General features: G+C 43.1%; 1 protein-coding gene across 3 annotated transcripts in view; it reads right to left on the bottom strand.

Annotated features, from left to right (window-relative positions):
- The window catches only part of PTPN3 (protein tyrosine phosphatase non-receptor type 3), a 442179-nt gene that overhangs the window by 262712 nt on the left and 151813 nt on the right, over positions 1-27654 (bottom strand). For all 3 annotated transcript variants that reach the window (XM_073587741.1, XM_073587742.1, XM_073587740.1), the window contains exon 3: positions 13077-13184. In XM_073587741.1, the coding sequence (XP_073443842.1) occupies positions 13077-13184 (108 nt within the window). The remainder of the gene's footprint in view (positions 1-13076; positions 13185-27654) is intronic.

The following is a 27654-nucleotide window of genomic DNA, read 5'->3' as shown; positions in this document are numbered from 1 at the left end:
GGTGTCCTTTAATAAGATGTGCAGTAGGGGGGTTACAAGGACACTAAACTTCAGGAAGGCAAATTTCCAGCGGATGAGAGATGATCTTGGTGCAATTAACTGGGACGATATCCTGAGACATAAAAATACACAAAAAAAGGGAGACATTTATTAGCATCCTGAATAGAACCTGTGCACAATATATACCGTATGGGAATAAACATGTTAGAAATAGGAGGAAACCACTATGGTTAAACAGAGCTGTAAGTGACGCAATAAGTGACAAAAAGAAAGCATTTAGAGAATTAAAGCAAGTAGGTAGTAGTGAGGCATTAAATAAATACAGAAAATTAAATAAATTCTGTAAAAAGCAAATCAAGACAGCAAAAATTGAGACAAAGAGACTCATTGCCAGAGAAAGTAAAAATAATCCCAAAATATTCTTTAACTACATAAATAGTAAGAAGCTAAAAAATGATAGTGTTGGCCCCCTTAAAAATAGTCTGCGTGAAATGGTGGATGAGGAAAAAGTCAATATGCTAAATGACTTTTTTCAACAGTATTTACACAAGAAAATCCCATGACGGATAACATGATGAGGGATACAAATTCTCCAATAAATGTCACCTGCTTAACCCAACAGGAAGTACGGCGGTATCTAAAAATCACTAAAATTGACAAATCCCCGGGCCCGAATGGGATACACCCCCAAGTACTGCAGGAATTAAGCACAGTCATAGATAGACCATTATTTTTAATCTTTAAAGATTCCATAATAACAGGGTCTGTACCACAGGACTGGCACATGGCAAATGTGGTGCCAATATTCAAAAAGGGGACAAAAACTGAACTTGGAAATTATAGGCCAGTAAGTTTAACCTCAACTGTGGGTAAAATCCTGGAGGGTTTTCTAAGAGATACTATACTGGAGTATCTGGAGAAGAATAACCTCATGACCCAATATCGACATGGGTTTACAAGGGACCATTCCTGTCAGACTAATCTGATAAGCATTTATGAAGAAGTAAGTTATGGACTGGACCAAGGGAATACAGAGGACGTGGTGCACATGGACTTTTCAAACGCTTTTGATACGGTGCCACACAAAAGGTTGATACATAAAATGAGAACAATGGGGATAAGGGAAAATATGTGCAAGTGGATTAAGAGCTGGCTCAGGGATAGGAAACAAAAGGTGGTTATTAATGGAGCACACTCGGACTGGGTCACAGTTAGCAGTGGGGTACCACAGGGGTCAGTTTTGGGCCCGCTTCTTTTTAACATATTTATTAATGACCTTGTAAGGGGCATAGAGAGTAGAATTTCAATAATTGCAGATGACATTAAACTCTGCAGGGCAATCAGTACAGAGGAGGACAATTTTATATTACAGGAGGATTTATGTAAACTAGAAGCTTGGGCTGATAAATGGCAAATGAGCTTTAATGGGGTTAAATGTAAAGTCATGCACTTGGGTAGAACAAACAAGATGTATAATTATGTGCTTAATTGTAAAACACTGGGCAAAACTGTCACTGAAAAAGACCTGGGTGTATGGGTGGATGACAAACTCACAGTTAGTAGCCAGTGTCAGGCAGCTGCTGCAAAGGCAAATAAAATAATGGGATGCATTAAAGAGGCATAGATGCTCATGAGGAGAACATAATTTTACCTCTATAAAAGTCACCAGTGCGACCACACTTAGAACACTGTGTACCGTTGTGGTCTCCAGTGTATAAGAAAGACATAGCTGAACTGGAGCGGGTGCAGAGAAGAGCGACCGAGGTTATTAGGGAACTAGGGGGGTCTGCAATACCAAGACAGGTTATTACACTTGGGGTTATTTAGTTTGGAAAATCGAAGGCTTAGGGGTGATCTTATTACAATGTATAAATATATGCGGGGACAGTACAAAGACCTTTCTAATGATCTTTTTACTCTTAGGCCTCTTTCACACTTCAGTTTTTTGTGTCAGCTAAAATCCGCCAAAAAGGCTGAAAAGCGGATCCGTTCCTAACTGATGCGAACGGATGCCACAGGATCCTTTTTTGACGGTTCCGCAGAATGAAGAATTTTAAAGGAAAGAGAGAGAATTTTTTTCGTCCGCCAGAAAGGATTTCAGGGTTAATTTTCTCCCTGACTTCCTTTCTCCGGGCATGCGCACTGGAAAATGTGGATCCAACAACAAAAAAAAGTTGCAAGGTCCGTCCAGGCATGCCGGCGGATGCAAAAAAGTTTGCGGATCCTCACAAAAACGGTTCCAATGGATGGCCATCCGTCAAGATCCACCAGTAATGCAACTCAATGGGGAAAAGAACGGATCCGCCAAAAAAAATGGCGGATCCGTTTTTTTCAAAACCTGGCGGATTTTGACTGATGGTCAAAAAGCGGAAGTGTGAAAGAGGCCTTAGACCTGTGATGGGACAAGGGGGCATCCTCTACGTCTGGAGGAAAGAAGGTTTAAGCATACTCACAGACGCAGATTCTTTACTGTAAGAGCAGTGAGACTATGGAACTCTCTGCCATATGATGTTGTAATGAGTGATTCCCTACTAAAATTTAAGAAGGGACTGGATGCCTTTCTTGAAAAGTATAATATTACAGGGTATATACACTAGTTTCCTTAATATTGCATTGATCCATGGAGCTAGTCTGATTGCCGTATGTGGAGTCGGGAAGGAATTTTTTTTCCCCAATGTGAAGCTTACTGTTTGCCACATGGGTTTTTTTTTGCCTTCCTCTGGATCAACATGTTAGGGCAAGTTAGGATAAGATATGGGAATGAACTAGATGGACTTAAAGTCTTCCTTCAACCTTAATAACTATGTTACTATGTTACTAACAAAAAGATTCCATTCATAAAAAGTTATGGCCTTATAGATTTCTGTAAAAAGTGTAGGGGGGAAAGTGAGGGAAAGCTCTTTTGATATTACCCCAATGTCAAACATAAGTGATTTAGGACTCCCACCACTATAAGAGGGGACATTCACATAATGTATTTGATGTAGAAATCAAACAGAAAATTAACAGCGGAAATATCCACACAGACATTGTGCAGACATTGCTGCGTTTACTACTATATAATGTTGCACCTTTACCATTAACCTGACACGTTGCATTGCCAAGGATGAAATTAGTGGTAAATATCTGCAGCATGAATTGTCGAACTATTCATGTTGAATCTGCATCAGTCAGTTCCGCTGTGGATTTTCTCCCCGTAGGATGAGATGTCCTAAAATCCCCTCCACTACACTGGTGCTATAACACATTGGCTTAGTAGTTAATGAACACCAGAGGACATTTATCATTGAGTTTGCACCAAAACGTAAGCGCGAACCCCTGCTATATCTTTAAGACGTGTACTACCTTATCTTATGCCCTGATATTAGCATGTTTTACTGCACAATTAGAGGTATTTTATTTATTTCTATGTAGCTACATAGTAGGCCCCAAGAATTATTTTGCCCTGTGGGCCCAAGGAGCTCCAGTTTGACGCTGGAGCTACTTATCACAGGAGGGGACGCTGCTGGACTAGTGTAGTGCAGCAATGTTAATCTCTTTGTGATAAATCCTTCACAGTTAGTAAACAGTAGGCACTTTGACAAGTGACACATCCATGAATTCTGTGTTTCAGCCTCTATCTCTTGCTGTCTGCAGATTACATAGCAAAAACCTGCTGACAGATTCCATTTAAAACAGCAAATCGGATTTCTAGGAGGAAAATATTGATTTACTCTGCATTAGAGCGCCTCTACATACTTGCCATTAGTCTGGAGTATAAAATCCTAATGACTGGTTCCTTTTAAACATCTTTCTCTTGCAGAAGATTGGTCATATCATAGTTAGCTGGTACTAGTGGCATGATTGCAAATAAAATACCCAAATATAAACCTTTTGAGGACACCAAAATCAATCTATCCCTTTAACTACGGGCTCGTAATCACTTGCGAGAGACTTGTATGATTCTCGTGTGAGTCTCTCGCATGAAAACCCGGCACTGTAGCCGGCACTGGGACTGGAGCGTGCGGCTACATGTATTTCTATGCAGCCGCACGCTCTGGTACGAATGCCGGTGGCAGTGGCAGGTTTTCTCATTTTCTCACATTGTTGTGGTCTACCCTATGATGTCAATTACAGGCCTCTCATGTCTTTAAGTGGGACAACTTGCACAATTGGTGGCTGACTAAATACTATTTTCCCCCACTATACTATATAATATATTGCTGTTTTCTCTCCATAATGTTTTTATTAACCCCTTAACAACCAGAGGTATTTTCAGTTTTGGGTTTTCATTTTTGCTCCCTTTCTTTCCAGAGCCATAACTTTTTTATTTTTCGTCAATATGGCCATGTGAGGGCTTATTTTTTTGAGAGACGAGTTGTACTTTTGAACGACACCATTGGTTTTAGTATGTCGTGTACTCGACTATGGGAAAAAAATTCCAAGTACGGTAAAATTGCAAAAAAAAAAAAAAAGGGCAATCCCACACTTTTTTTGTTTTGCTTTTTTACTAGGTTCACTAAATGCTAAAACTGACCTGCCATTATGATTCTCCAGATCATTACGAGTTCATAGACACTAAACATGTCTAGGTTCTTTTTTATCTAAGTGGTGAAAAAAAAATTCCAAAGTTTACTAAAGAAAAAAAAAAGTGCAATTTTCCAAGACCCGTAGTGTCTCCATTTTTCATGATCTCGGGTTGGGTAAGGCCTTTTTTTTGCGTGCCGAGCTGACATTTTTAATGATACCACTTTTGTGCAGATACGTTGTTTTAATTGCTCGCTATTGCATTTTAATGCAATGTCGCGACAACAAAAAAAACGTAATTCTGGCATTTCGATTTTTTTCTCGCTACACTGTGTAGCAATCAGGTTAATCCTTTTTTTTATTGATAGATCGGGCGATTCTGAATGTGTCGATACCATATATGTGTATGTTTGATTTTCTTTTATTGGCTTATTTTGAATAGGGCAAAAGGGGGGTGATTTGAACTTAAGTTTTGTTATTTTTTTTATATTTTTAAAAACATTTTTCTTTATCTTTTGGCATGCTTCAATAGCCTCCATGGAAGGCTAGAAGCTGCCATAGCTTGATCGGCTCTGCTACATAGAGGCGATGCTCAGATCGCCTGTATGTAGCAGAATTATTGCATTGCTGTGAGCTCATAGCAATCCGACATCAACAACCATAGAGGTCTCAAGGAGACCTCTGGTTGTTATGCCGATGAACCGGTGACTCCCAATCACGTGACGTGGGTCAATGGTGTGCGTATTTCCAGGCCGATGGCAGGAAACGCGGGTTAAATGCCGCTATCAGAGTTTGACAGCGGCATTTAACTAGTTAATAGGCGCAGGTGGATCGCGATTCCACAGGTGCCCATTGCGGGCACATGTCAGCTGTTCAAAACAGCTGACGTGTCCCGGGCTTTGATTCGGGCTTATCGGGGATACTGCCATCTGACGTAGTATACCGTCCGATGGCAGTAAGGGGATAAACTCTGCTGTCGGAGATTGACTGCAGCATTTAAAAGGAACACGTCGGGTCCCGTCATGCCCTCCAACCCAGCAGTATTCACATATACTTCACTAAATTCCCTGTGTCACGAATCAGCTGTCGGGTGACCAATGACCAAGGGGTCCTTCCCTGTCCCTAACACTAGTGGGTGCCCTTGCTCACCCTATTCTCCTGGATACTTCTGAAGATGAAGTTGACGGGGACTCCACCCTTGCCTTATCTCCTGAATCAGCCCTGCGTTAGTTCTCTTCCCCCACTCAGGAAGATGGGAGTTGCTGTACACCGCAGTACACCAACTCGATGAACAAGGGTAACTTAAAATACCAGACATACAAATATTCACTCACATATAACAGAGGAATGCACCGGGGAGTGGAGGCTGGGGAAAAAACAAATTTAGTAGAGGAAAGGGAATTATCACACTTACAAACCCACGCAACAGTCACAGTTAACTCCTTCAAACTCCTCATATCGTAGTGTGTATTTAAAAATTGATATTTTGAGTCCATATTTAAATGTACAGAATGCATTCACCCCATTACATAGCAGCATTACTGGTCATACATTTACAGACAGACAATGCTCATAGTGACTCAATCTTGAGAACTGTTTGCTTATTGTCTGAAGCCCTTCTACATCACAAACAGTTCTATGTTTCTCGATGTTTGTTGTTGGTAATTGTAAAACATGAAGGTTTATTTAACCTCTATCTGTGGTGGAGTTATTTAATACTTGTGGGCTTTTATAGTCAGGGTTTATTGCCCATCGTCTGATGATTCCATGGTATCTCTGTGTCATCTAATCTTGAAAGCTGGCCACTGGAGGGGCATGGTGAAACCAGCATTACACGGAGTATAAATTACAGAGAAACATGACTAAGAGAGAAGCAGAAACTAGGGTATACATGTACAGGTTTGTGAAACCTGCATAACTGGGGATGCCTGTGCAGTGTTGTGAATTTCCCAGGGGTTCTCTGTCTTGGTGTTGCTTCTCATTCCAGATAGATGATGTTTTAAAAGCCTCTTGGTGATGATGTGAGTATATGTACTTAATCATTATTTGTACTTAATCATTCTATGTATTTAATCTTTATATGTACTTAACCTTTGTATGTTAAAATATACGCAATCATACTATTGCGAGTATACGCAATCATACTATTCAATCATACTACCCCTTTACCCCTTTAATTTTGTACTTTGAAATAAAATTGCGTTACAGCGCAAGTAGTAGCCTTCTTTAAAGCGTAGCCGAACCGTAGTGTTAAAAAAATGGCAATACACATAACCACCAAAACACCTCTCCTCCAAGCCATGGAGCATAAGCTAGTTCAGATTAAGTGTTTCAATCAGGACCAAGATTATATAGGGGATAGGAGTAGCAAACCAAGGTCAGCCGAGAGCTCAGACTCCCAGAGCTCCAAACATGGCCGATTAACCCTTGTTCTGCCAAAAGAAATTAACACCATCTAAAAAGAAGGTAAAGTGCTTCTTTTCAGCACAAGAGCAGAGCCCCCTTCTCACATAGTGAGATCGCTAGCGAGATCGCTGAAGCGTCACCGATTTTGTGACGCAACAGCGACCTTACTACATGTGACACGCAGTGGTGACCGCCCCCCCCCCCCCCGCTGGATATCGCTGATCGTGCTTGAATGTCCTGGGCCATTTTTTCGTCGTCGGCGTCCCGCTGGCCAGCGCACATTGCTGTGTTTGACACCGACAATCGACCTCGTTGGCGACGCTTAACTCAGGGACGCAGGCGGGAATAGTCTGAAAAGCTGCTGTGTGACAAGGTACCAATGACCGGCAAAGTCGTTACACGGATCGCCAGATCGTTGCTGCGTCGCTGAAGAGATCTGCCTGTTTAGCAGCTTACTAGCGACCATATAGCGACGCACCAGCAATCCTTACCAGGTCGTATCGTTGTCGGGATCGCTGGTGCGTCGCTAAGTGATCGGGACCCTAGGAGCAATCAGATGCTGCTCTCTTCTGGTTGCTCACTGTTGCGGTAACCCCGTGACACCTTGCCTAACTAGCCCTGTATAATGTTATTCACTTAAATCCATATTTAAAAAAAGTATTTATAAGCTCCTTTTTTCTTATAGTAGTTAATCCTGTGACTAGTCCATCGGCCATTAGTTTCTCCACCCTATTCATTCCTCATTGCATGTTATCACAACCCTGTGGGCGTGATAAGATGATTTGCAAGAGCCTGTGTCATTACCAGCTCCCTGCTGACAATGTAATATATCTGGCATCTACTGCATATGGAAGGAGCTTAATTTCCGAGCCTTCTCCACACATGAACTACCTCAGAAATCAATTACATACCTATATGCTATTTTGCATTAAGGGGTTATTCTTTAAAGGGTTATTCCCATCATAGATTGATATTGTTAATTAGTGCTTCTAAGCAATTCTTCATTTTACTGCTTATTAATATTTTCAGCTGTTCTTTAAATTATAACACTTTGCTTTTGCTTTGTTTGTCTAGGAGGCTGAACACCACTACTGCCTAGCATTTGAGCACTGCAATGAAATTCGTGGGATTAGGAGATTACAGCAAGCTCCATCGATCCTTGCCAGCTTTAGATCAATACTAAAAAAACTAAGTAGAAAAAGTTTTCAAACACTGTGCATAAAACAAGAAAAAAAAGTGTTGATATCTCAAGGACGGCTGAAAAATTTTACCAAGCAGTAAATTGCAAAACTGCTTATATTTATAAGCTCTGTACAACAATACCCATTTGTGAAGATAGGCATAAACCTTTAAATCCTAAGATATTGAGCAACTTAATTTGGCATTTATGTCTTAAATATGGTGTTGGAAACATCTGGGTATTGGATTGGCAAAACTTAGAAAATGAAAATAATTTTCTGTGCTATGGTGGACATAAATTAGCTTCATAGTTGAGAAATGTGGCTGAATTACTAGGGCATTATTATTCTAACTTTTCACTGAAGGCTAGCCTGAACCTCTTGTGGCACTTGGACAGCCCTTTTACACACGCCATTCTCAGAAATACCATATCTTATAAACTGAAATAGTCTATACTTTTATGGGTTACTATAGTGGCTTGGAAGGAGATGGGGAGATTGTTTAAAGGGAATCTGTCACCCCTTTTTTTAGATATCATATAATGATATCATTCAGTTGTGTGTCACATAAGGATTCTCTTAGTACTTTTGCTTCTCCCTGACCCCGCACCTTTCATGCATAAATACCTTTTTTATATCGGTTCAGATGTATGTAAACTGCCGCTGTCCGGTCCGCTGGGCGGGGCTTATTCAACTGCTCCCCCTTCCCTGGTTTGCTGTACACAAGAAGAAATGCGTAGCGCAAGACAGGGAGGGGGAGCAGTTGAATAAGCCCCGCCTAGTGGATAAGACAGCGGCAGTTTACATACATCTGAACCGATATAAAAAAAGGTATTTATGCATGAAAAGAGCGGGGTCAGGGGGAAGCAAAAGTACTAAGAGAATCCTTATGTGACACACAATTGAATGATATCATTATATGATATCTCAAAAAAGGGGTGACAGATTCCCTTTAATCTTTTGTTTCAAATTTTAAAGTACTAAGCTATGGAATAACCCCATTTATTCAGAGTTAAGATAATGGCAGAGGCGTATCCAGGGGGGGCAGCTGAGGCATTTTCCCTGGGCGCAGCCGGCAGGGGGGGGCGCAGTCGTGCAGCCAATTGCAGCGGTCCAGTGTCCCCCCGGCAGCTGCATTCTGCCGCCCCCCCCGGCCTGAGAGTCGGCGGTTCTCTGTGTCAGCTGTCAAGCGGACAGCCGGCGCAGTGAAGGTGCGCGCGCCGGCTCCCAGGGAACAACTGAACTGGCGTCTATACAGGCGCCAGTACAATCGAAGCTCTGACAGCCGGGCAAGAGCGACATCAGCAGTGTGATCAGGTCATGTGATCACGCTGCTGACGTCACTCCCCGGCGCCCAGAGTGAACGCTGGTGGTAAGTGTGCTCCACTGTGGAGCTGAAGAAACCACCGAAGATTGGGGAAGGGGGTTAATGTGTGTGTGGGGTTAATGAGTTGGGATGAAGGTTAATGTGTGTGAGGGGTTAATGAGTGGAGATGGGGGTTAATGTGGGAATGGGGGGTTAATGAGTGGGGATGGAGGTTAATGAGTGGGGGGTTAATGAGTGTGGATGGGGGTTAATGTGTGGGGGAATTTGGAGTGGGGATGGGGGTTATTGTGTGGGGGGATTTGGAGTGGGGATGGGGGTTAATGAGTGGGGGGATTTGGAGTGGGGATGGGGGTTAATGAGTGGGGATGGGGGTTAATGTGTGTGGGGATTTGGAATGGGGGTACATAATGTGTGGGGGGGTACATAATGTGTTGGGGGATTTGGGAGTAGGGACGGGGGTTATTGAGTGGGAATGGGGGATACTTAATGTGTGGGGGGATTTGGAAGTGGGATAGGGGTTCATGAGTGGGGATGGGGGTTAATGTGGCGGGATTTAGAGTGGGGGTATATAATGTGTGGGGGGGATTTGGAGTGAGGGGTACATAATGTGTGGGGGATTTGGGAGTAGGGACAGGGGGTTATTGAGTGGGGATGGGGGATACTTAATGTGTGTGGGGATTTGGAGTGGGGATGGGGGGTTATTTAATGTGTGTGAGGGATTTGGAGTGTGGATGGGTGATTTAATGTGTGTGAGGGATTTGGAGTGTGGATGGGGGATTTGGAGTGGGGATGGGGGGATTTAATATGTGTGGGGAGATTTGAAGACACAAAATGAAGAGTATGTATGTATGTATGAGGGCATGTATGAGGAAACAGTATGGGGGATGGGTGCAGACAGTATGGGGAGCGAACGAGTGAATGTATGTGGACACAGTATGGGGAGTGAGCGTGATGGGACATGTACAGACACAGTATGGGGAGTCAGATGTATGTGTGAGCAGACATTATAGAGAGTGAGGGGGTAAATATATGAGGAGACAGTATGGTGAACAGGTGGGATGTTAGAGGAGACAGTATGAGGAGGGAGGGGAATAGTGTGAGGCGACAGTATATTGCAGATATTTTTATTTAGGAGCATTATAATGACACTTCTATCTTTAAGGGCATTGTTTGGAGATTTGCTGCAGAAGACCAGAGAAGATGGAAGTCTGCAGAGACGGCTGTGGATGAGAAAAGTCATCTCATGGGGTCTGGACAAGAAGACGAAAAGAAGGAGAACGACTCCAGAGATGACGTCATCTATAAGGTACCTGGATGTAAATGTTATTTGTGATACTGACTAATTCTCTTGTTTTTATTTATGTCAGGAATAATAAAGGGGTCGTTCAGGTTTGTGCTGAGTCTGCAGTCATTCTATGTGACTGCAGACTTCTGAATTCTCACAGCGCTCACTGAACGCTGTTAGGATTCTCTCGTGCCGGTAATTTACATACATACGGTCACATGCTGACTAGACATGTGTGGCCTCACTCAATGAAAATGTACAGAGCGAGGCCGGGCACGTCTAGTCGGAATGTGGCCATAAGTATACAAATCACATACTTGTGCTGACATGACTGTACATCGGCAAGGGAGAATTCTAAACGTGTGCAGTGCATTAGTTGTGAGAATTCAGAAGCCTGCAATGTCAGGATTCAGCTCTGCAGGTTCCAATAGTCATCACATAGACACTTCACTCATATGCGATTTTCATAGTTATGGTCTTGTGACAACGAGCTTCTCTTCCTGCTTTCAGTTTTTTACTGAACATTGAGAGCATTAGGGAGAGCAGCTCGTGGGTACATGACTAAGTGTGGAAGTCGCATATGTACTGGGGGGGGGGGGGGAGGGAGCCCAACCAAATTCTTGCCCCAGGTGCCAGAAAGCCTAGATTACGCCTCTGGGCAGAGGAAAAGAATAGTCTAACTGCAGGCATGATGAGCATAAGCAGCCTATGCATTTCCTGGAATAATCCCTACTCTGGATTGCGTGGGCACACACAAGAGCATTGCGCTTCTACACTTGTATCTGCTAAGCTGCGCACTTCTTGGGGTCTATTTAATGATTGGTAAGGGTCTCATAAGCCAAGCCCCCGAAGATCTGCAGGCAATTCAAATACCTGCTAAATATGAAAAATCCGTAAGAATGTTTAGTTACTCTTTAAATGCTGAAAACAGTTTTTTTGTTGGAATATATTTTTTGACAGCCAATATGCAAACAGTTTATGAAAATTTTATGTTAAATGAGGTCTTGTCAGCCAGTATTAGCATCACTTTCACTGGCTAAATTCATCTATGTAGCTATGCTGAAATATCCAATGGAAATTCTTCCAAGGAAAGAAAAGGCTGTTATAGTGGCAAGTGAGAGACCAAATTCATATTCACTTTAATGATCATATACCGTATATACTAGTGAAAGTGAACCCAAGTGTAAGCCGAGGCACCTAATTTTGCCACGGAAAACTGAGTAAGTTTAATGACTCGAGTATAGGCCGGGTATGCAATGCCTCCCCCCCCCCATCCAGGACTGGTATGCATGGCTCCCCCCGTCGCTGTCCTGGTATGTGTGGCTCCCCCCGTCCTGTCCTGGTTTGTGTCCCTCCCCCTGTCCTGTCCTGGTATGCATGGTTCCCCCCATCGCTGTCCTGGTATGTGTGGCTCCCCCCGTCCTGTCCTGGTATGCAAGGCTCCTGTCACAGGCCTGTCATCTGCTGGTGTAGGTGTACTGGGTTTTATCAAGACCAAAGTCAGTGCAGCCATCTACCAGGAAATTTTAGAGCATTTCATTCTTTCCTCTGCCGACAAGCTTCTTGATGGAAATTTAATTCTCCAGCAGGACTTCGCACCTGTCCACACTGCCAAAAGTACCAATACCTGGTTTAAAAACAACAGTATCACTGTACTTGATTGGCCAGGAAATTCGCCTGACCTTAACCTCATAGAGAATTTATGGGATATTGTCAAGAGGAAGATGAGAGACACCAGACCCCAACAATGCAGACGAGCTGACGGCTGCTATCAAAGCAACCTGGGCTTCCATAACACCTCAGCAGTGCAACAGGCTGATCGCCTCCATGCCACGCCGCATTGATGCAGTAATCGATGCAAAAGGAGCTTCGTCCGAGTACTGAGTGCATTTACTGAACATATATTTCAGTAGGCCAACATTTCAGAATTTAAAATCATTTTTCAAGCTGGTGTTAAAAGTATTCTAATTTACTGAGATAATGACTTTTGGGTTTTCATTGGTTGTAAACCATAATCATCAACATTAGCAGAAATAAACACTTGAAATAGATCATTTTGTTTGTAATGACGCTATATAATATGAGTTTCACATTATGTACTGAAGAACTGAAATAAATTAACTTTTTGATGATATTCTAATTTAGTGAGAAGCACTTGTAGTTGCACATTATAGACTAAAATTTAAAAAGGCACATGGCCACGAAATATTTACAATGCATTAATGCAAAAATACAGAAGCTAAAATACTAAATGTGCAGACTAAATACTCTACACTTGATCCCCCTGTATGCTCTAAAAGTATTGTGCGCTCCTGAAACAGAATTAATTTGATTTAAATTTTTTAGCTAGAAAAGGGTAATACTGTTCACTCACATGTAAATCTAATGAATCTTCATTGTGCTGTAAACCAAAGTATTCTCTTTCTTTTACACTCAAGTGATTGAAGACCATATCCAGCAGCGTCTGTCCAGTGTCTTGCTTCTAGAAAGAAAACAAATTTATTTCAGGAGAAAAAGGAAACACCACAAGGTCAGATTGTTTTTGCTTTCTTGTTTTTGCAATATTATTGTGCAATATTTCAACTATATTTCATCTGCATTAAATACATTTACATTTCTCACTGTATATTTTGCAGTATTCTTGGTGGAATAAGAGGGCAGAGACTGAAAAGGAAACTAAGATGCCCCTTTTTTAAGCTTTTACGCACCAAAAAGGGCTGTCTAACTTCTAAGGGTGAGGACACATGCTGCGGATTCACCTGCGGATTTTTCCACGCGGATTTGCAGGTAAAGTGACCTGCGGTTTTCCTGCGGATTTGCCAGCGGTTTTCCCCTGCGGATTGACACCTGGACAATGGAACAGGTGGTAAACCGCTGCGGAATCCGCAGAAAGTATTGACATGCTGCGGATTTAAAACAGCAGCAAATCCGCGCGGAAAAATCGGAAAGACATGTCCCTGGGATGAAGTCCTCCTTCAGTCACTTGAATGCTGCAGCCAAACATATATGCTCTATTACATTAATCATTTTAAAACAATTCTTGCAGTTTACACATTTTTTTTAGTTAGATAACTTATTTGTAAAAAAAAATTCTAGCTAGCGGATTGTTTGACCATAGACAATATAAAACGGCAATAAAAGCAGGCTTACCATTTGTGTTTTGTTTTTAATTTTACTGAATACAGCTACAAATTTCAATATTATTTCAATAACCATTTCTACAATTTTTATAAATGTTTCTTATTAACTCAACTTTTCTCTAAAGAAGCTTTCCACTACATTTTTATTCATTAGATGCGTGTATATGCATGTAATATAGAGTCAGTGAATTCAATATATGGTACTTGTCCAATGCTGCTCTCTGGGATCCAGCGCTGTTCTGTTCCTCTTCTAAGTGACGGCACCAAAATTGTGACTAGCCGGCTTGCTCTATGGAGTCAGAAGTCTCTTTTACAACAAAAGCCTATGGAGCCTTAATGTGACGCTCCATAGGCTTAGATTGTAAAAGCCACTTCTGGGTAACCCTAACAGTCTACAGAGAGGTGACTAAGAACTGAAGAACGGCGCTGGGCACCGGAGAGAGCAGCGATAGGCGAGTATATGGATACACTCACACTACGTTACATGCATAGATACAAATTAAACAAATAAAAAAAACTTAGTGGGGGACTTCTTTATTCACATATAGCAGCTGTTCCACATATACACAAAAATAAAAATGTAGTTGTTGGTAATGCCAGACCTTCTTTGTTTGGTGAAGCATATAATTAGGCGGTTGTGATTCTGTCTCATCTCCCAACTATTGTAGTTTTGTAGTTATTAATCCTTCCTTTAAATATAAATAACCTTCCCACACTGGTCTGATAGTATATATAGTATATATATGTTGTAAAATTACCATTTAAAACAGAACTAAATGTAATTACCCTTGAATTGGGCATTTTCAGCCAATGTTATTTTAGCCAGTATTTTCTTTGGTAATATTTACACATTTAATATTCCTTATTTTTTCTTTGCATTTTTATTCTTTATTTTGTTTGCAATTTATTCTTGTTGTATCTTATTGTCCTGATTCCTTCTTTCAAGGAGCACTGCATCAGACTTCTCAACTTTTAGCTAAGAAATTAGTTGTCCACTTGCTGTATGACTGCACAATAATACATATACAGTCATATGTAAAAGTTTGGGCACCCCTATTAATGTTAACCTTTTTTCTTTATAACAATTTTGGTTTTTGCAACAGCTATATCAGTTTCATATATCTAATAACTGATGGACTCAGTTATATTTCTGGATTCAAATGAGGTTTATTGTACTAACAGAAAATGTGCAATCTGCATTTAAACAAAATTTGACCGGTGCAAAAGTATGGGCACCCTTATCATTTTCTTGATTTGAACACTCCTAACTACTTTTTACTGACTTCCTGAAGCACTAAATTGGTTTTGTAACCTCATTGAGCTTTGAACTTCATAGCCAGGTGTATCAAATCATGAGAAAAGGTATTTAAAGTGGCCACTTTCAAGTAGTTCTCCTATTTGATTCTCCTATGAAGAGTGGCATCATGGGCTCCTCAAAACAACTCTCAAATAATCTGAAAACAAAGATTATTCAACATAGCTTTTCAGGGGAAGGATACAAAAAGTTGTCTCAGAGATTTAACCTGTCAGTTTCCACTGTGAGGAACATAGTAAGGAAATGGAAGAACACAGGTACAGTTCTTGTTAAGCCCAGAAGTGGCAGGCCAAGAAAAATATCAGAAAGGCAGAGAAGAAGAATGGTGAGAACAGTCAAGGACAATCCACAGACCACCTCCAAAGACCTGCAGCATCATCTTGCTGCAGATGGTGTCACTGTGCATCGGTCAACAATACAGCGCACTTTGCACAAGGAGAAGCTGTATGGGAGAGTGATGCGAAAGAAGCCGTTTCTGCAAGCACGCCACAAACAGTCGCCTGAGGTATGCAAAAGCACATTTGGACAAGCCAGTTACATTTTGGAAGAAGGTCCTGTGAACTGATGAAACAAAGATTGAGTTGTTTGGTCATACAAAAAGGCGTTATGCATGCGCTGTATTGTTGACCGATGCACAGTGACACCATCTGCAGCAAGATGATGCTGCAGGTCTTTGGAGGTGGTCTGTGGATTGTCCTTGACCATCTATCATGTGTACTCCTGACTGGCCCAACCTCTCACAGTTATCATCAAGCTAATCTTACTGTAGTGTAGAATTCACCTTATGCGCTTGTACACTTTCTGCTTTTGAACAATACTTGGCTTGGCTAATTTTATACTCTGCCATGTACAGCGGTATAGCTACGTGTGTAATTTTACTTCAATTGCAAAGCACTGCGGAATAAGTTGGCAACATAGAAATAAAATTAGTATCATTAGCTGGCTACTAGCAAAGCAGAGCCAAAATTCTCCTTCATTTCTCTACACCAGAGATGTTATCACTAGGTAGTGCAGTGTTGTGTTTATTGCCTACTGCTGAGAGATCAGTGAAGTAAAACTGCAAATACTGATGTGTTGATGCATTTGGAAAAGGATTTTCTTCTGTCATATGCATTAAACAGAGTAGTATTTGGAGTTTAAAGACACTAACATCTCAGCAGGCCATAAACAGAAGACAATTCCTCTTAGCCCCTCTATATAAAGCCTCATCAGCAGTACATCACTATTATCAGCCCTATCTATACAGACCCATCCTGCAGTATATCACTTCTCTCAACACTATATACAGGCCAATCCTACAGTTTAACACTCCTTCTAGCCCTTCTATATACAGCTCAGGCTAAAATTAAGAGACCACTGCACAGTTTTATAAAAATCAACTTCTCTACATGTCTGACAGCCATTCCATTCCAGTGTCAGTTAAATTCCAACCAGAGAACACCTCATTCTACTTAATGTGCTTCTGATTTGGTGATCACCTGAACCAAATCTTATTTAATGAAGGAAAGTATAAAAAACCCTGCTGTGGTGTTCACAATCCTCTTGCAATAGCACAAGCTGGATGGCAAAACAAGTGCTAGTAACATCCCAAAAGTAATAGGAATTAAAAATAACTTTTAACCATGTCAAAGGAGTTAAAAAGAAAAGTCTTGAGTGAAGAAAAGAAGGGCTCAATTCTGGCTTTACTAGCAGTGGGATACAGTGAGCGTCATGTTGCTTCCATCCTTAAAATTTCTAAGACGGCAGTCCATTACAACAAGGTCAAGTATCAGACATTGAGGACAACAAAGCTACAGACCAGCAGAGGGCAAAAACGACTCTCCACTGACTGGGATAACGGTCATTTATTCGAATGTCATTCAGCAACCGCAGGACGACATCAGGTGACCTACAAAGGGAATGGCAAATGGCAGCTGGGGTGAAGTGCATGGCAAGAACAGTTCATAACAGGCTCCTAGAGGCAGGGCTCAAGTCATGAAAAGTTAGAAAAAAGCCTTTCATCAATGAGAAGCAAAGGAGTGACAGGCTGAAGTTTGCCAAAGACCATAAGGATTGGACTATAGAGGACTGGAATAAGGTAATCTTCTCTGATGAGTCTAATTTTCAGCTTTGTCCAACACCTGGTCATCTAATGGTTAGACGGAGACCGGGAGAGGCGTAACAAGACACAGTGTCTTGCACCCACTGTGAAATTTGCTGGAGGATCGGTGACGATCTGGGGATGCTTCGGCAAGGCTGGAATTGGGCAGGTTAATCTTTGCGAAGGACGTATGAATCAAGCCGCATACAAGGTTATCCTGGAAAAACAGGTGATTCCTTCTGTTCAGGCAATGTTCTCCAACTCTGAGGACTGGTTTTTCCAGCAGGATAATGTGCCATGCCACACAGCTAGGTCAATCAATGTGTGCATGAAGGACCACCACATCAAATCCCTGTCATGGCCAGCCCAATCTCCAGACCTGAACCTCATTGAAAACCTCTGGAATGTAATCAAGATGAAGATGCTGGTGGAAAGTATGTCAAGACGCATGAAAGCTGTAATTAAAAATCATGGTTATTCCACAAAACACTGATTTCTGAACTCTTCCTGAGTTAAAACATTAGTATAGTTGTTTCTAAATGCTTATGAACTTGTTTCCTTAGCATTATTTCAAGCCTGCAAGCACTGCATTATTTTGTTATTTTGACCATTTCTCATTTTCTGAAAATAAATACAAAATTTAGTGCTTAGAAATTCGAAGACATGTTGTCAGTAGTTTATAGAATAAAAGAGCAATTTACATTTTACTCAAAAACATACTGTGAGGTAGCGCTGTCATGTAAGTAAGGGGTTCTCGCTTGCAGCGATCGAAAAACACATCCGGCACAGGATTTTCCAATAAATCATAGTCTATGAGGTTTATTCATCCTTCATAAACCTCCAGCAGCAATATACACAGCATTACAGGAGAGCGTCCATTATACAGGCTATTTAGCCCCAGGGTTATCTCACCCACGTCAGGGTTCCCATATGGCTGTTTCTCCAGGCCGCAGAAGTCCACTCACTCCTCAGGGACTCTCAGATACTGGCCGCCATTACACACACAGCCGCTCCACAGGCTGCTGTTAGTGAGGAGATCCTTCTCCTCACGGGACCTTCCAAACTGGACCAATCAGGTCCCAGCATTCACTCCATGTGACCTAACCTGGCCACATTATATGGTCCATAGCCACGCCCACCGGGTCACATGACTATGACCTCACCACAGGTCCTTCACACAGACATATATACTTTACAATAGCATTCATAAACATACATATGTCTCTATCTCAAGGTCACCCACCTTGAGATACATAATGGCTCTTCAACCACTCACACTCTTGGGACATCCACACAGCGCCCCCTCGTGGACACAGTGGTCATTACACCACATACCTCCCCCTATGTTCAAACTTGTGGGGTTGAACACACAACATCACACCAGGGTCTCGAGACCGGGCACGTATTGCACCTTGCCCCACAGGTCGAGAGAACTGTCTCCATTTGTCATACGGCCTCATCTCTACATTAGGCCTCCCCCGCCCCCAGCGATCATAATACCGGTCATTGTCTTTGACCCTCCAGTCACGGTCTGTCTGCATCATCAGACACTGTTTAGTCACCACACTGTTACAGTGCCCCTTGTCACCTGATCTTTCTCTCATTGACCGTCTCTCTCGGTTGGTGCGGTCATAAGTCTTAGTCGATCCTGCTGTCTGGCACGAGTCTGACTCAGTCAACGTCTCACAGGAACTACAGCCCTTCAACCTCGTACGGTCTGTCGAATTGCCACTCGCTGACATTCTTCGGCCATCTGCCATGTCACTTCTTGGCGGTACCCCTGGGGTCCTTACATCTTGGTATGAAGGCGGCCGCCACCTGGTATTCCGCACTTCTTTATTAATCCGCTGGCGGTCCAGCTTCAACTGTTCAATCTCTTGCAGGTACCCCACTCTATACTCCAAGAGCAATTGAAAGTTCCTCAGGCTTTCCATGGAGCCAACCACCATCATGGGAATCCTTCCCACTTCACCAGACACCTGGTCTTCGTCATCAGGAGGGATCCTCACCCTCACCACACTGGAGACATTCACAAGGTCCTGCATCACCTTCCCGGACCTTCCAATGATTCTCCCAATCAGAGCTTTGGGTACCGGAACCACATCTTTCCTCAAACCCAACCGATCCATAGCCTCTCTTGCTATCTCTAGGCGTCGAGCAGCCTTCATATTACTCCGCCTAACCAATTGTTTGACACGTAGACACTGCAAATGCATCTCTTTCAGGACAGCTACTCGGTTTGATGTGTTTTCCCTAGCTGATACTATCACCAACTGCCGAGTCTCAGGTGCCCAGTGCACCTTACACGCTTTGACCGCCTCTTTGAAAGCCTCATGCACACCTTCCTCAGCACAGGCTTCTTGCATGTCTTCTGGTACATCAATTACAACCTTGAAGGTCGTGGACTTGCTCTCATCCTGGACAGATGGCTCTGGGTTCCCCACGGACACTTCCCTCAAGATATCTGTCATGACCGGATGACTGTCTTGTGCAGCTCTTGGCTCACCATCTTCCTGAAATTTACAGTCTTCAGGACCCTTTTCCAAGATGGGCTTTGGCAGTTCTGCCTTGCTATCAGTCGGGCAAGGCCGCTGTACATCTTCGCCCCTCCACTTCTCCTGCAGAAGACCTTTTACTACTCCACTGAGTTCTTGCAGAACTTTATCTTTCTCCTCTGCCAGGTAGCGACGCTCATCCTCTCTCCTGAGAATCTCCTGTTGATGCTTCTCTTGGGCCTCTCTGAGCACCTCCATATCTTCCAACAGGGTCTTGTTCATGGTTTTACACGCTGACAGGTGACCTCTGAGCTCAGAAACTTCCTGCTCCAGCTCATCCACTCTGTGCTCAGCTGCTTGCCTTAGGACTCTTTCCCGTTCGACATGTTCTGTTACAGGCTCCTTTATCAGCTGTATCTCACGATCCTTCTCTCTTTTGTCCATCACGTGTCTCACTACTACCTCTTTAATAATATCGTTAAAGGGTACCAATGGGTCAGTCACCCCAGTCGAGTGAACTCTCCAGTTACCGTCCAGCACCAATGTGTCTAGTCCAGTCGTCTCATCTCCCAGCCCACCATCTGTCTTATCATGAGACGTCAGGTCCGTCACTTGGGCAGATGTACTTCTTCCTCTGGTCAGTTCTACCTCTGACCTGTCCATGTCAGGAGCCGTCACTGTCTCAGTGTCCGCTTGCCCCACAGTCGAAGCATCTCCATCGTCAGACCAAACGTCATCAAACAAAAGAAAGTCCCGGCCCCTCTCCCAGGCATAGACTAAGTCCCGTGGTATTCCTCTACCTTGGCACTCACCACCTTTGGTCCCCTCAAACACTACTCTGTCTACTGCGTAGTTCACCGTGACCCCGTGTTTACAGCGAACCCTGATGTTTTTCTCGGTCAGAGAGAAAACGAGAGGAGTTCCTGTCAGAGTCACCTGACTCTCTGAGTCCAGCCGACCAAAGGCTCCTTCCCGGTGCAGCATCACTGTACACATCTGTGGCCCATCATTACTACCTGGAAAGGATATTCCACATTCTGAAAAAGACCTGCACATACACTGCGGTACTCCAGACATACCTACTGAGTCACCCAGTGCTGTCACTTCTTCACACTTGGCCACTTTCTGGACCACCACCCCACTTTGGGTTGCCACTCCAATTTGGGTCACCGCCCCCTTTTGGGACCCCACCCCTTTTTGGGTTACCACTCCAATTTGGGTCACCGCCCCCTTTTGTGACTCCACCCCTTTTTGGGTTACCACTCCAATTTGTGTCACCGCCCCCTTTTGGGTTACCACTCCAATTTGGGTCACCGCCCCCTTTTGGGACTTCCCCATGTCCGTCCTGCAGAACCTCTTAGGCCACAGTTCACACAGTACAGTTTGTCTTTTAACGATACCACACAAGTCTTTGCTGGCACCACCACAGCTCCTGCTGTCACTGATCACCGGCACCTCCGGCTGCTGTTCACACACACACACAGCGGCTGGTGTCACTGCAGCTCCTGCTGCGCCATCTTCGTGGACCCGCCGATCCACCGGAAGCCGCTTGTCACCTTCGTAACCCCGCCGGGTTACTGGAAGCCGCTTGTCACCCTCAAAGATAAAAAAAAAAAACACAAAAGCGCACCCATAGGGCCTTACCAGTGCAGGTATAATGGTATAATGACATAATACAGGGTACTCACCCTTAATAGTTGTGTAAAGCCACAACTACTGTACCCGCTTAGTCACATGCAATAAAGCTGCAGCAGGATGGTGTAGACAGACAGCGTCTGCTACCAATGCTCCCAGGGCAGATCCCTTAAAGAAAACACCAGGTCCTTGTGCTGCGAGACCTTCGTGACCCCACTGAGCCACAGCAAGCACCTTCAGGTTTTGCAGAGGAAAAGAAAAAAAAAAGAAAAAAAAACACATGCACAGTCTCTCACATGTCCTGTTCGTGTGCCACTCAGGACGTACCGTCTCCGCCTGAGACCGTCCACCACACAGGGCACACCGGGTGCTATTCAGGGAGCCGACCCTCCTCCCAGGGTCTCCCAACACACCGGCCTCACCAGGTCCAGGGGCTCAGCGGGTGCTATTCAGGACATCTGTCTCGGCCTGAGACTGCCCAACACTTAAGCCTCACCAGGTCCAAGGTCCTACCATGTGCTCCAGGGCTCTTCCCAACACTGACCCTCCAGGACCTTGCTCACTGAACCCTCCAGGAACACAGTCTTTACCACTGACCCAGGTCAGTAAAACACTTTTTTTTTTTTTTTTCTCTTTCTTTCCCGACCGGCACCTGCTGGCCGCGCAGGTTCTCGGACCTCTCTACCGCAGAGGTATCCTATAAGTCTTTGCCACTGACTCCTGTCAGCACATCACATGGCTTTAAGACCGTCAGCCCTCCTGGCTCAGCGTTGCCCCCAGCAACCGAATCTGCAGTCCTTTTCCGTTGCCCCTAGCAACAAGGCTACAATATTGCCCTTTGCTTTCTCAACCATATGTGAGGTAGCGCTGTCATGTAAGTAAGGGGTTCTCGCTTGCAGCGATCGAAAAACACATCCGGCACAGGATTTTCCAATAAATCATAGTCTATGAGGTTTATTCATCCTTCATAAACCTCCAGCAGCAATATACACAGCATTACAGGAGAGCGTCCATTATACAGGCTATTTAGCCCCAGGGTTATCTCACCCACGTCAGGGTTCCCATATGGCTGTTTCTCCAGGCCGCAGAAGTCCACTCACTCCTCAGGGACTCTCAGATACTGGCCGCCATTACACACACAGCCGCTCCACAGGCTGCTGTTAGTGAGGAGATCCTTCTCCTCACGGGACCTTCCAAACTGGACCAATCAGGTCCCAGCATTCACTCCATGTGACCTAACCTGGCCACATTATATGGTCCATAGCCACGCCCACCGGGTCACATGACTATGACCTCACCACAGGTCCTTCACACAGACATATATACTTTACAATAGCATTCATAAACATACATATGTCTCTATCTCAAGGTCACCCACCTTGAGATACATAATGGCTCTTCAACCACTCACACTCTTGGGACATCCACACAGCGCCCCCTCGTGGACACAGTGGTCATTACACCACAATACCTATAAAGAGAAAAATCAGACAAACTGAAACATTTTTCAGTGGTCTCTTAATTTTTGTCAGAGCTGTATATACCCCCATCCTGCAGTATATAACTTTTCGTAGCCTCTCTATACATAATCCCGTTCTGCAGCATAGGATTCCTCTCAGTCCCTTACACAGTACCATCCTGCAGTATCTCTCTTTTGAGCCATCTCTGTATACAGACCCATCCTGCAATATATCAATTCTCTCAACACTATATACACGCCGATCCTACAGTATATCACTCCTTTCAGACCTCTATACATACCCCCATCCTGCAGTATATCTTTTCTCAACCTCTCTATACACAACCCCGTTCTGCAGCATGACTCCCCTAAGTCCCACACACAGTACCATCCTGCAGTATCTCTTTTAACCATCTCTGTATTACATAACCATTCTGCAGCATATCACTCCATTCAGCCCTTTAAATACGGTCCTATCCTGTAGTATATGTCTCTTTTCAACCCCTTTATATACAGCTTCATTTTTCAATACATCAGTTCTTTCAGCCCTTTATATATGGCCCTATCTTGAATACAAAAAAAACACGAATAAAAAAACACCAATGTCACAATACTAAAAAGTAACAGGTATACTCCCGTAGCAATAATTGAAGACAACAAGGAAAAGGAGCAATAGAACCTCTATTGAATAAAATCAAATATAATATTTATTAATTCAATTTTAAAATTATGTAAAAAATTACATCATATGGACAAAAAAGTATATGTAGAGGGACACAGACAATAAAACTCTGAGGCAACAGAGTTGTATATATAAGGACCAGGTAAAAAGACCAAAAAAATTATATCCAAGCCATTGAAACAATTAATTTAATATATATATATATATATAAATATATATATATATATATGCACACACACACAATATACACACTGCATATAGCAAGCAGTGCACTCTCATATGTAGAATGTCCTGCACATGTTGTCCAGCTAGCGGGTGCTAAAAAACATCAAAAGTCAATAGATTAAAGCCAGGATCTAAAGAAAGAAGATAGAAAGGTCATACCACAATAAGTCCCCCGTGCCGTCAGATACCGCAGCCCCAAGGCGCGTTTTGCGTGAGCTTCCTCAGGGGGCTGTAATAGAGGTTCTATTGCTCCTTTTCCATATGGCCCTATCTTGTAGTATATTCCTTCTTTCCATCACCCTATATACACAGCACCATTCTTCCGTACTTAACTCTTCTCAACCCCTTGAAAACAGCCCCATCCTGATGTACATCTCTCCACTTAGTTACCAACACGCTGGCACACCGCTTGCTTCCTGGCATGAGCTCTGCACTGTAATGAAGGAAGCTTTGGCCCTTCACATGTCATCCCTTACAAGAGCAGCTCAGTTCTAAAAATGTCCCATAGGACAGCTATGCTGGCAAGAAACCAGCTGAGAGACTGACTTGCACATGATCGTGTAGGAGCAAGAACTAGAGGATGGTTCCAATGGCAACTGGAGGATAATAGAGCTTAGAGAGGCATCCTCTGGGGCATGATTTAAATATGAGTTTTATTGACACCAATTAATAAATATATGTCTACATTATTATGTAACCACATTGTGATTTGGGGATTAAGCCTTTAAAGTTTTTAACTTTTATCATCATGTTGAAAATCTACATTTAAAGAGAAACCGACAGCACAATTTTGTAATGTAAAGTACATACATGGCTGTAGTGGCCATGTAATATAAACTAAATTGATACCTTTGATGAAGAAATCCACTTTATAGTTCTTTGATCACCACTTGACACTTTCTGTCACACAGACTTTGGTGCACAGGGGCCGGATTGCACTCTGGGTCTTCTCCCCCGTGTCTATGATTTCCTGACCCCTCCGCCTGCCTCTTCTGTCTGAAATCTTAGCAGCGACCAGTTAAAGACCGGAAACATGCAGAGCAACAAAGGGGATTTCTTCACCAAAGATACCAATGTCATCAGTATTACAGCTATGTCTTTACTTTTCCTTACAAAATCGTGCTGACAGGTTGTCTTTAAACAAGATTACATCAGGATTCAAAAGTCCCCACATTTAGTATGCATACCAAATGGGATCAACATTGCAGCATTTTGTATTTTTGTAGACAAGACACACTCTTGTTTATACTGAAAATATATATTTATAGAGGTTTAAAAAATGAATTATTCAGATGTTAATTTTGATGACCAGCTGACAGGTGGCGTTCATGAAATAAAAGCTCAAAGTAATGTCAAAACTTATCCAGGCAGTATAAATAAAATTTGGAAGGAAAAAAAAATAGTTATCAAAATGTCATTTTAGTTGCTAGGTTCTTGTGTGGTTGTCAGAACATGTTATTTCCGCATTATTAAACAGCTTGGAAAACGAATTCAATTGAGAAAATATTTAAATAAAAAATATTTATTTTCTTTTTCGTTACTAACTAGGCATAGCGATACTGACACACAATAGTAAGAATATTTTACTGGAATAAGCATTACGAGGTACAGTGCCTTGCGAAAGTATTCGGCTCCCTGGAGCTTTTCAACCTTTTCCCACATATCATGCTTCAAACATAAAGATACCAAATATACATTTTTGGTGAAGAATCAACAACCTGTGGGACGCAATTTTAAAGTTGAATGAAATTTATTGGTTATTTTAAATTTTTGTGGAAAGTCAAAAACTGAAAAGTGGGGCGTGCAATATTATTCGGCCCCTTTAACGCAATACCTTGTTGCGCCACCTTTTGCTGCGATTACAGCTGCAAGTCACTTGGGGTATGTCTCTATCAGTTTTGTACATCGAGAGACTGAAATTCTTGCCCATTCTTCCTTGGCAAACAGCTCAAGCTCAGTGAGGTTTGATGGATATAGCTTGTAATACTATTGTAGGAACTCGAGGATTCTGGTAGCGTAGGGCCATGAACAGACAGAAACGGGTTACTTTAGTGCAAATAGTGTATTTTTACAACAGCAGTGACACCCAAAAACAATATACTGATAACCTGTAATGAGACAAGCCCTAAAGCTATATAGCAATTCGGTAGAGTTCCTAAGACAGAGTCCTCACAAAAATGTGATCCAAAGGTGAGTGTGACACTCAGGTGACGTGGCGCAGTTCACACAGTAGTGATGCAGAGAGAGTCCAATCCAGGTATGTAGCAAGCACAGGGAAGTCCAGAACAAGTGTATAGGTAAATCCCAGACACAGCAAGAGCACCTTAAAGTCCAAAGGCTGATTCACAAGTTGATCCCAGAAGCGGCGTGAAGACAGGTGAGTCCAGAAACAGGTTCACATTAAAGCATAAGGTTGGTGACAGATCCGACCGCTCTCACCGGGGAGAGTGAAGGGTTAAGAACACACAGTTCAGGAACACAGTTCTTACCAGATGAAGTGAACCAAGGGTTAAGTTCCAAAGTCAGCAGATTAGTGATAGCATGATGAATGCAGCTTTCCTACGCAAAGAACAGGGAATGTCCAGAGCCACAGTGGAAGCACACTAAAGGCCCCTTTACATTTAGCGATGCACCAGCGATCCCGACCACGATACGACCCGGTCAGGATCGCTGGTGCATCACTAAATGGTCGCTAGTGAGCTGCCACACACGCAGATCTCACAGCGATGCAGCAGCGATACAGCGGTCGTTACTTACCTTTCAGACGAGGTGATCCCGACGTCCTCCCGTCCGCGTCGGCGCCAGCAGGAAGCGCCCAACGAGAAATGGAGCTGCGCGATCAGCGACAGACAGCGGGGGAGCCGGTCGGAGGTAAGTCTCACACATAGCGATATCGCTAGCGATATCACTGCTGCGTCACCAAATCGGTGATGCTTTAGCGATATTGCTAGCGATATTGCTATGTGTAAAACCCCCTTAAGAAACAAGCAGCACAGCTGAAGGAAGCAGAATACTCCAGCAAGGAAGGCAGCACCTGAGCCGGGTTTTATACAAATGAGAAATGGCTTTCTTCTTGCCACTCTGCCATAAAGGCCAGATTTTTGCAGTGTACAACTGATTGTTGTCCTATGGACAGACTGTCCTACCTCAGCTGTAGATCTCTGAAGTTCATCCACAGTGATCATGAGCCTCTTGGCTGCATCTCTGATCAGTCTTCTCCTTGTTTGAGATGAAAGTTTAGAGGGACGGCCGGGTCTTGGTAGATTTGCAGTGGCATGATACGCCTTCCATTTCAATATGATCGCTTGCACAGTGCTCCTTTGGATGTTTAAAGTTTTGGAAATCATTTTGTATCCAAATCCAGCTTTAAACTTCTCCACAACAGTATCACGGACCTGCCTGCTGTGTTCCTTGGTCTTCATGATGCTCTCTGTGCCTCAAACAGAACCCTGAGACTATCACAGAGCAGGTGCATTTATAGGGAGACTTGATTACACACAGGTGGATTATATTTATCATCATTAGTCATTTAGGACAACATTAGATCATTCAGAGATCCACAATCAACTTCTGGAGTGAGTTTGCTGCACTGAAAGTAAAGGGGCTGAATAATATCACACGCCCCACTTTTCAGTTTTTGAATTTCCACAAAAAATTAAAATAACCATTAAATTTCCTTCAACTTGACAATTGTGTCTCACTTGTTGTTGATTCTTCACCAAAAGATTTATATTTGGTATCTTTATGTTTGAAGCATATGTGGGAAAAGGTTGAAAAGTTCCAGGGAGCCGAATACTTTCGCAAGGCACTGTAGATGTGTCAATCCTGGCATTTCAAAATAATTTATGCCACTTTCTGACTTTAGGCATAGTAAATCTGTTTTTAGCCATGCACTCTCCTAAAGAGAATGCTTCACAAAAA

Source organism: Dendrobates tinctorius, unplaced genomic scaffold (genome assembly GCF_039654945.1).
Source record: "Dendrobates tinctorius isolate UK_male_01 unplaced genomic scaffold, ASM3965494v1 ptg000102l, whole genome shotgun sequence".
NCBI lineage: Eukaryota > Metazoa > Chordata > Amphibia > Anura > Dendrobatidae > Dendrobates > Dendrobates tinctorius.
The sequence above is the reverse complement of the archived record's forward strand: the minus strand, read 5'-3'. Positions and strand labels throughout refer to the sequence as shown.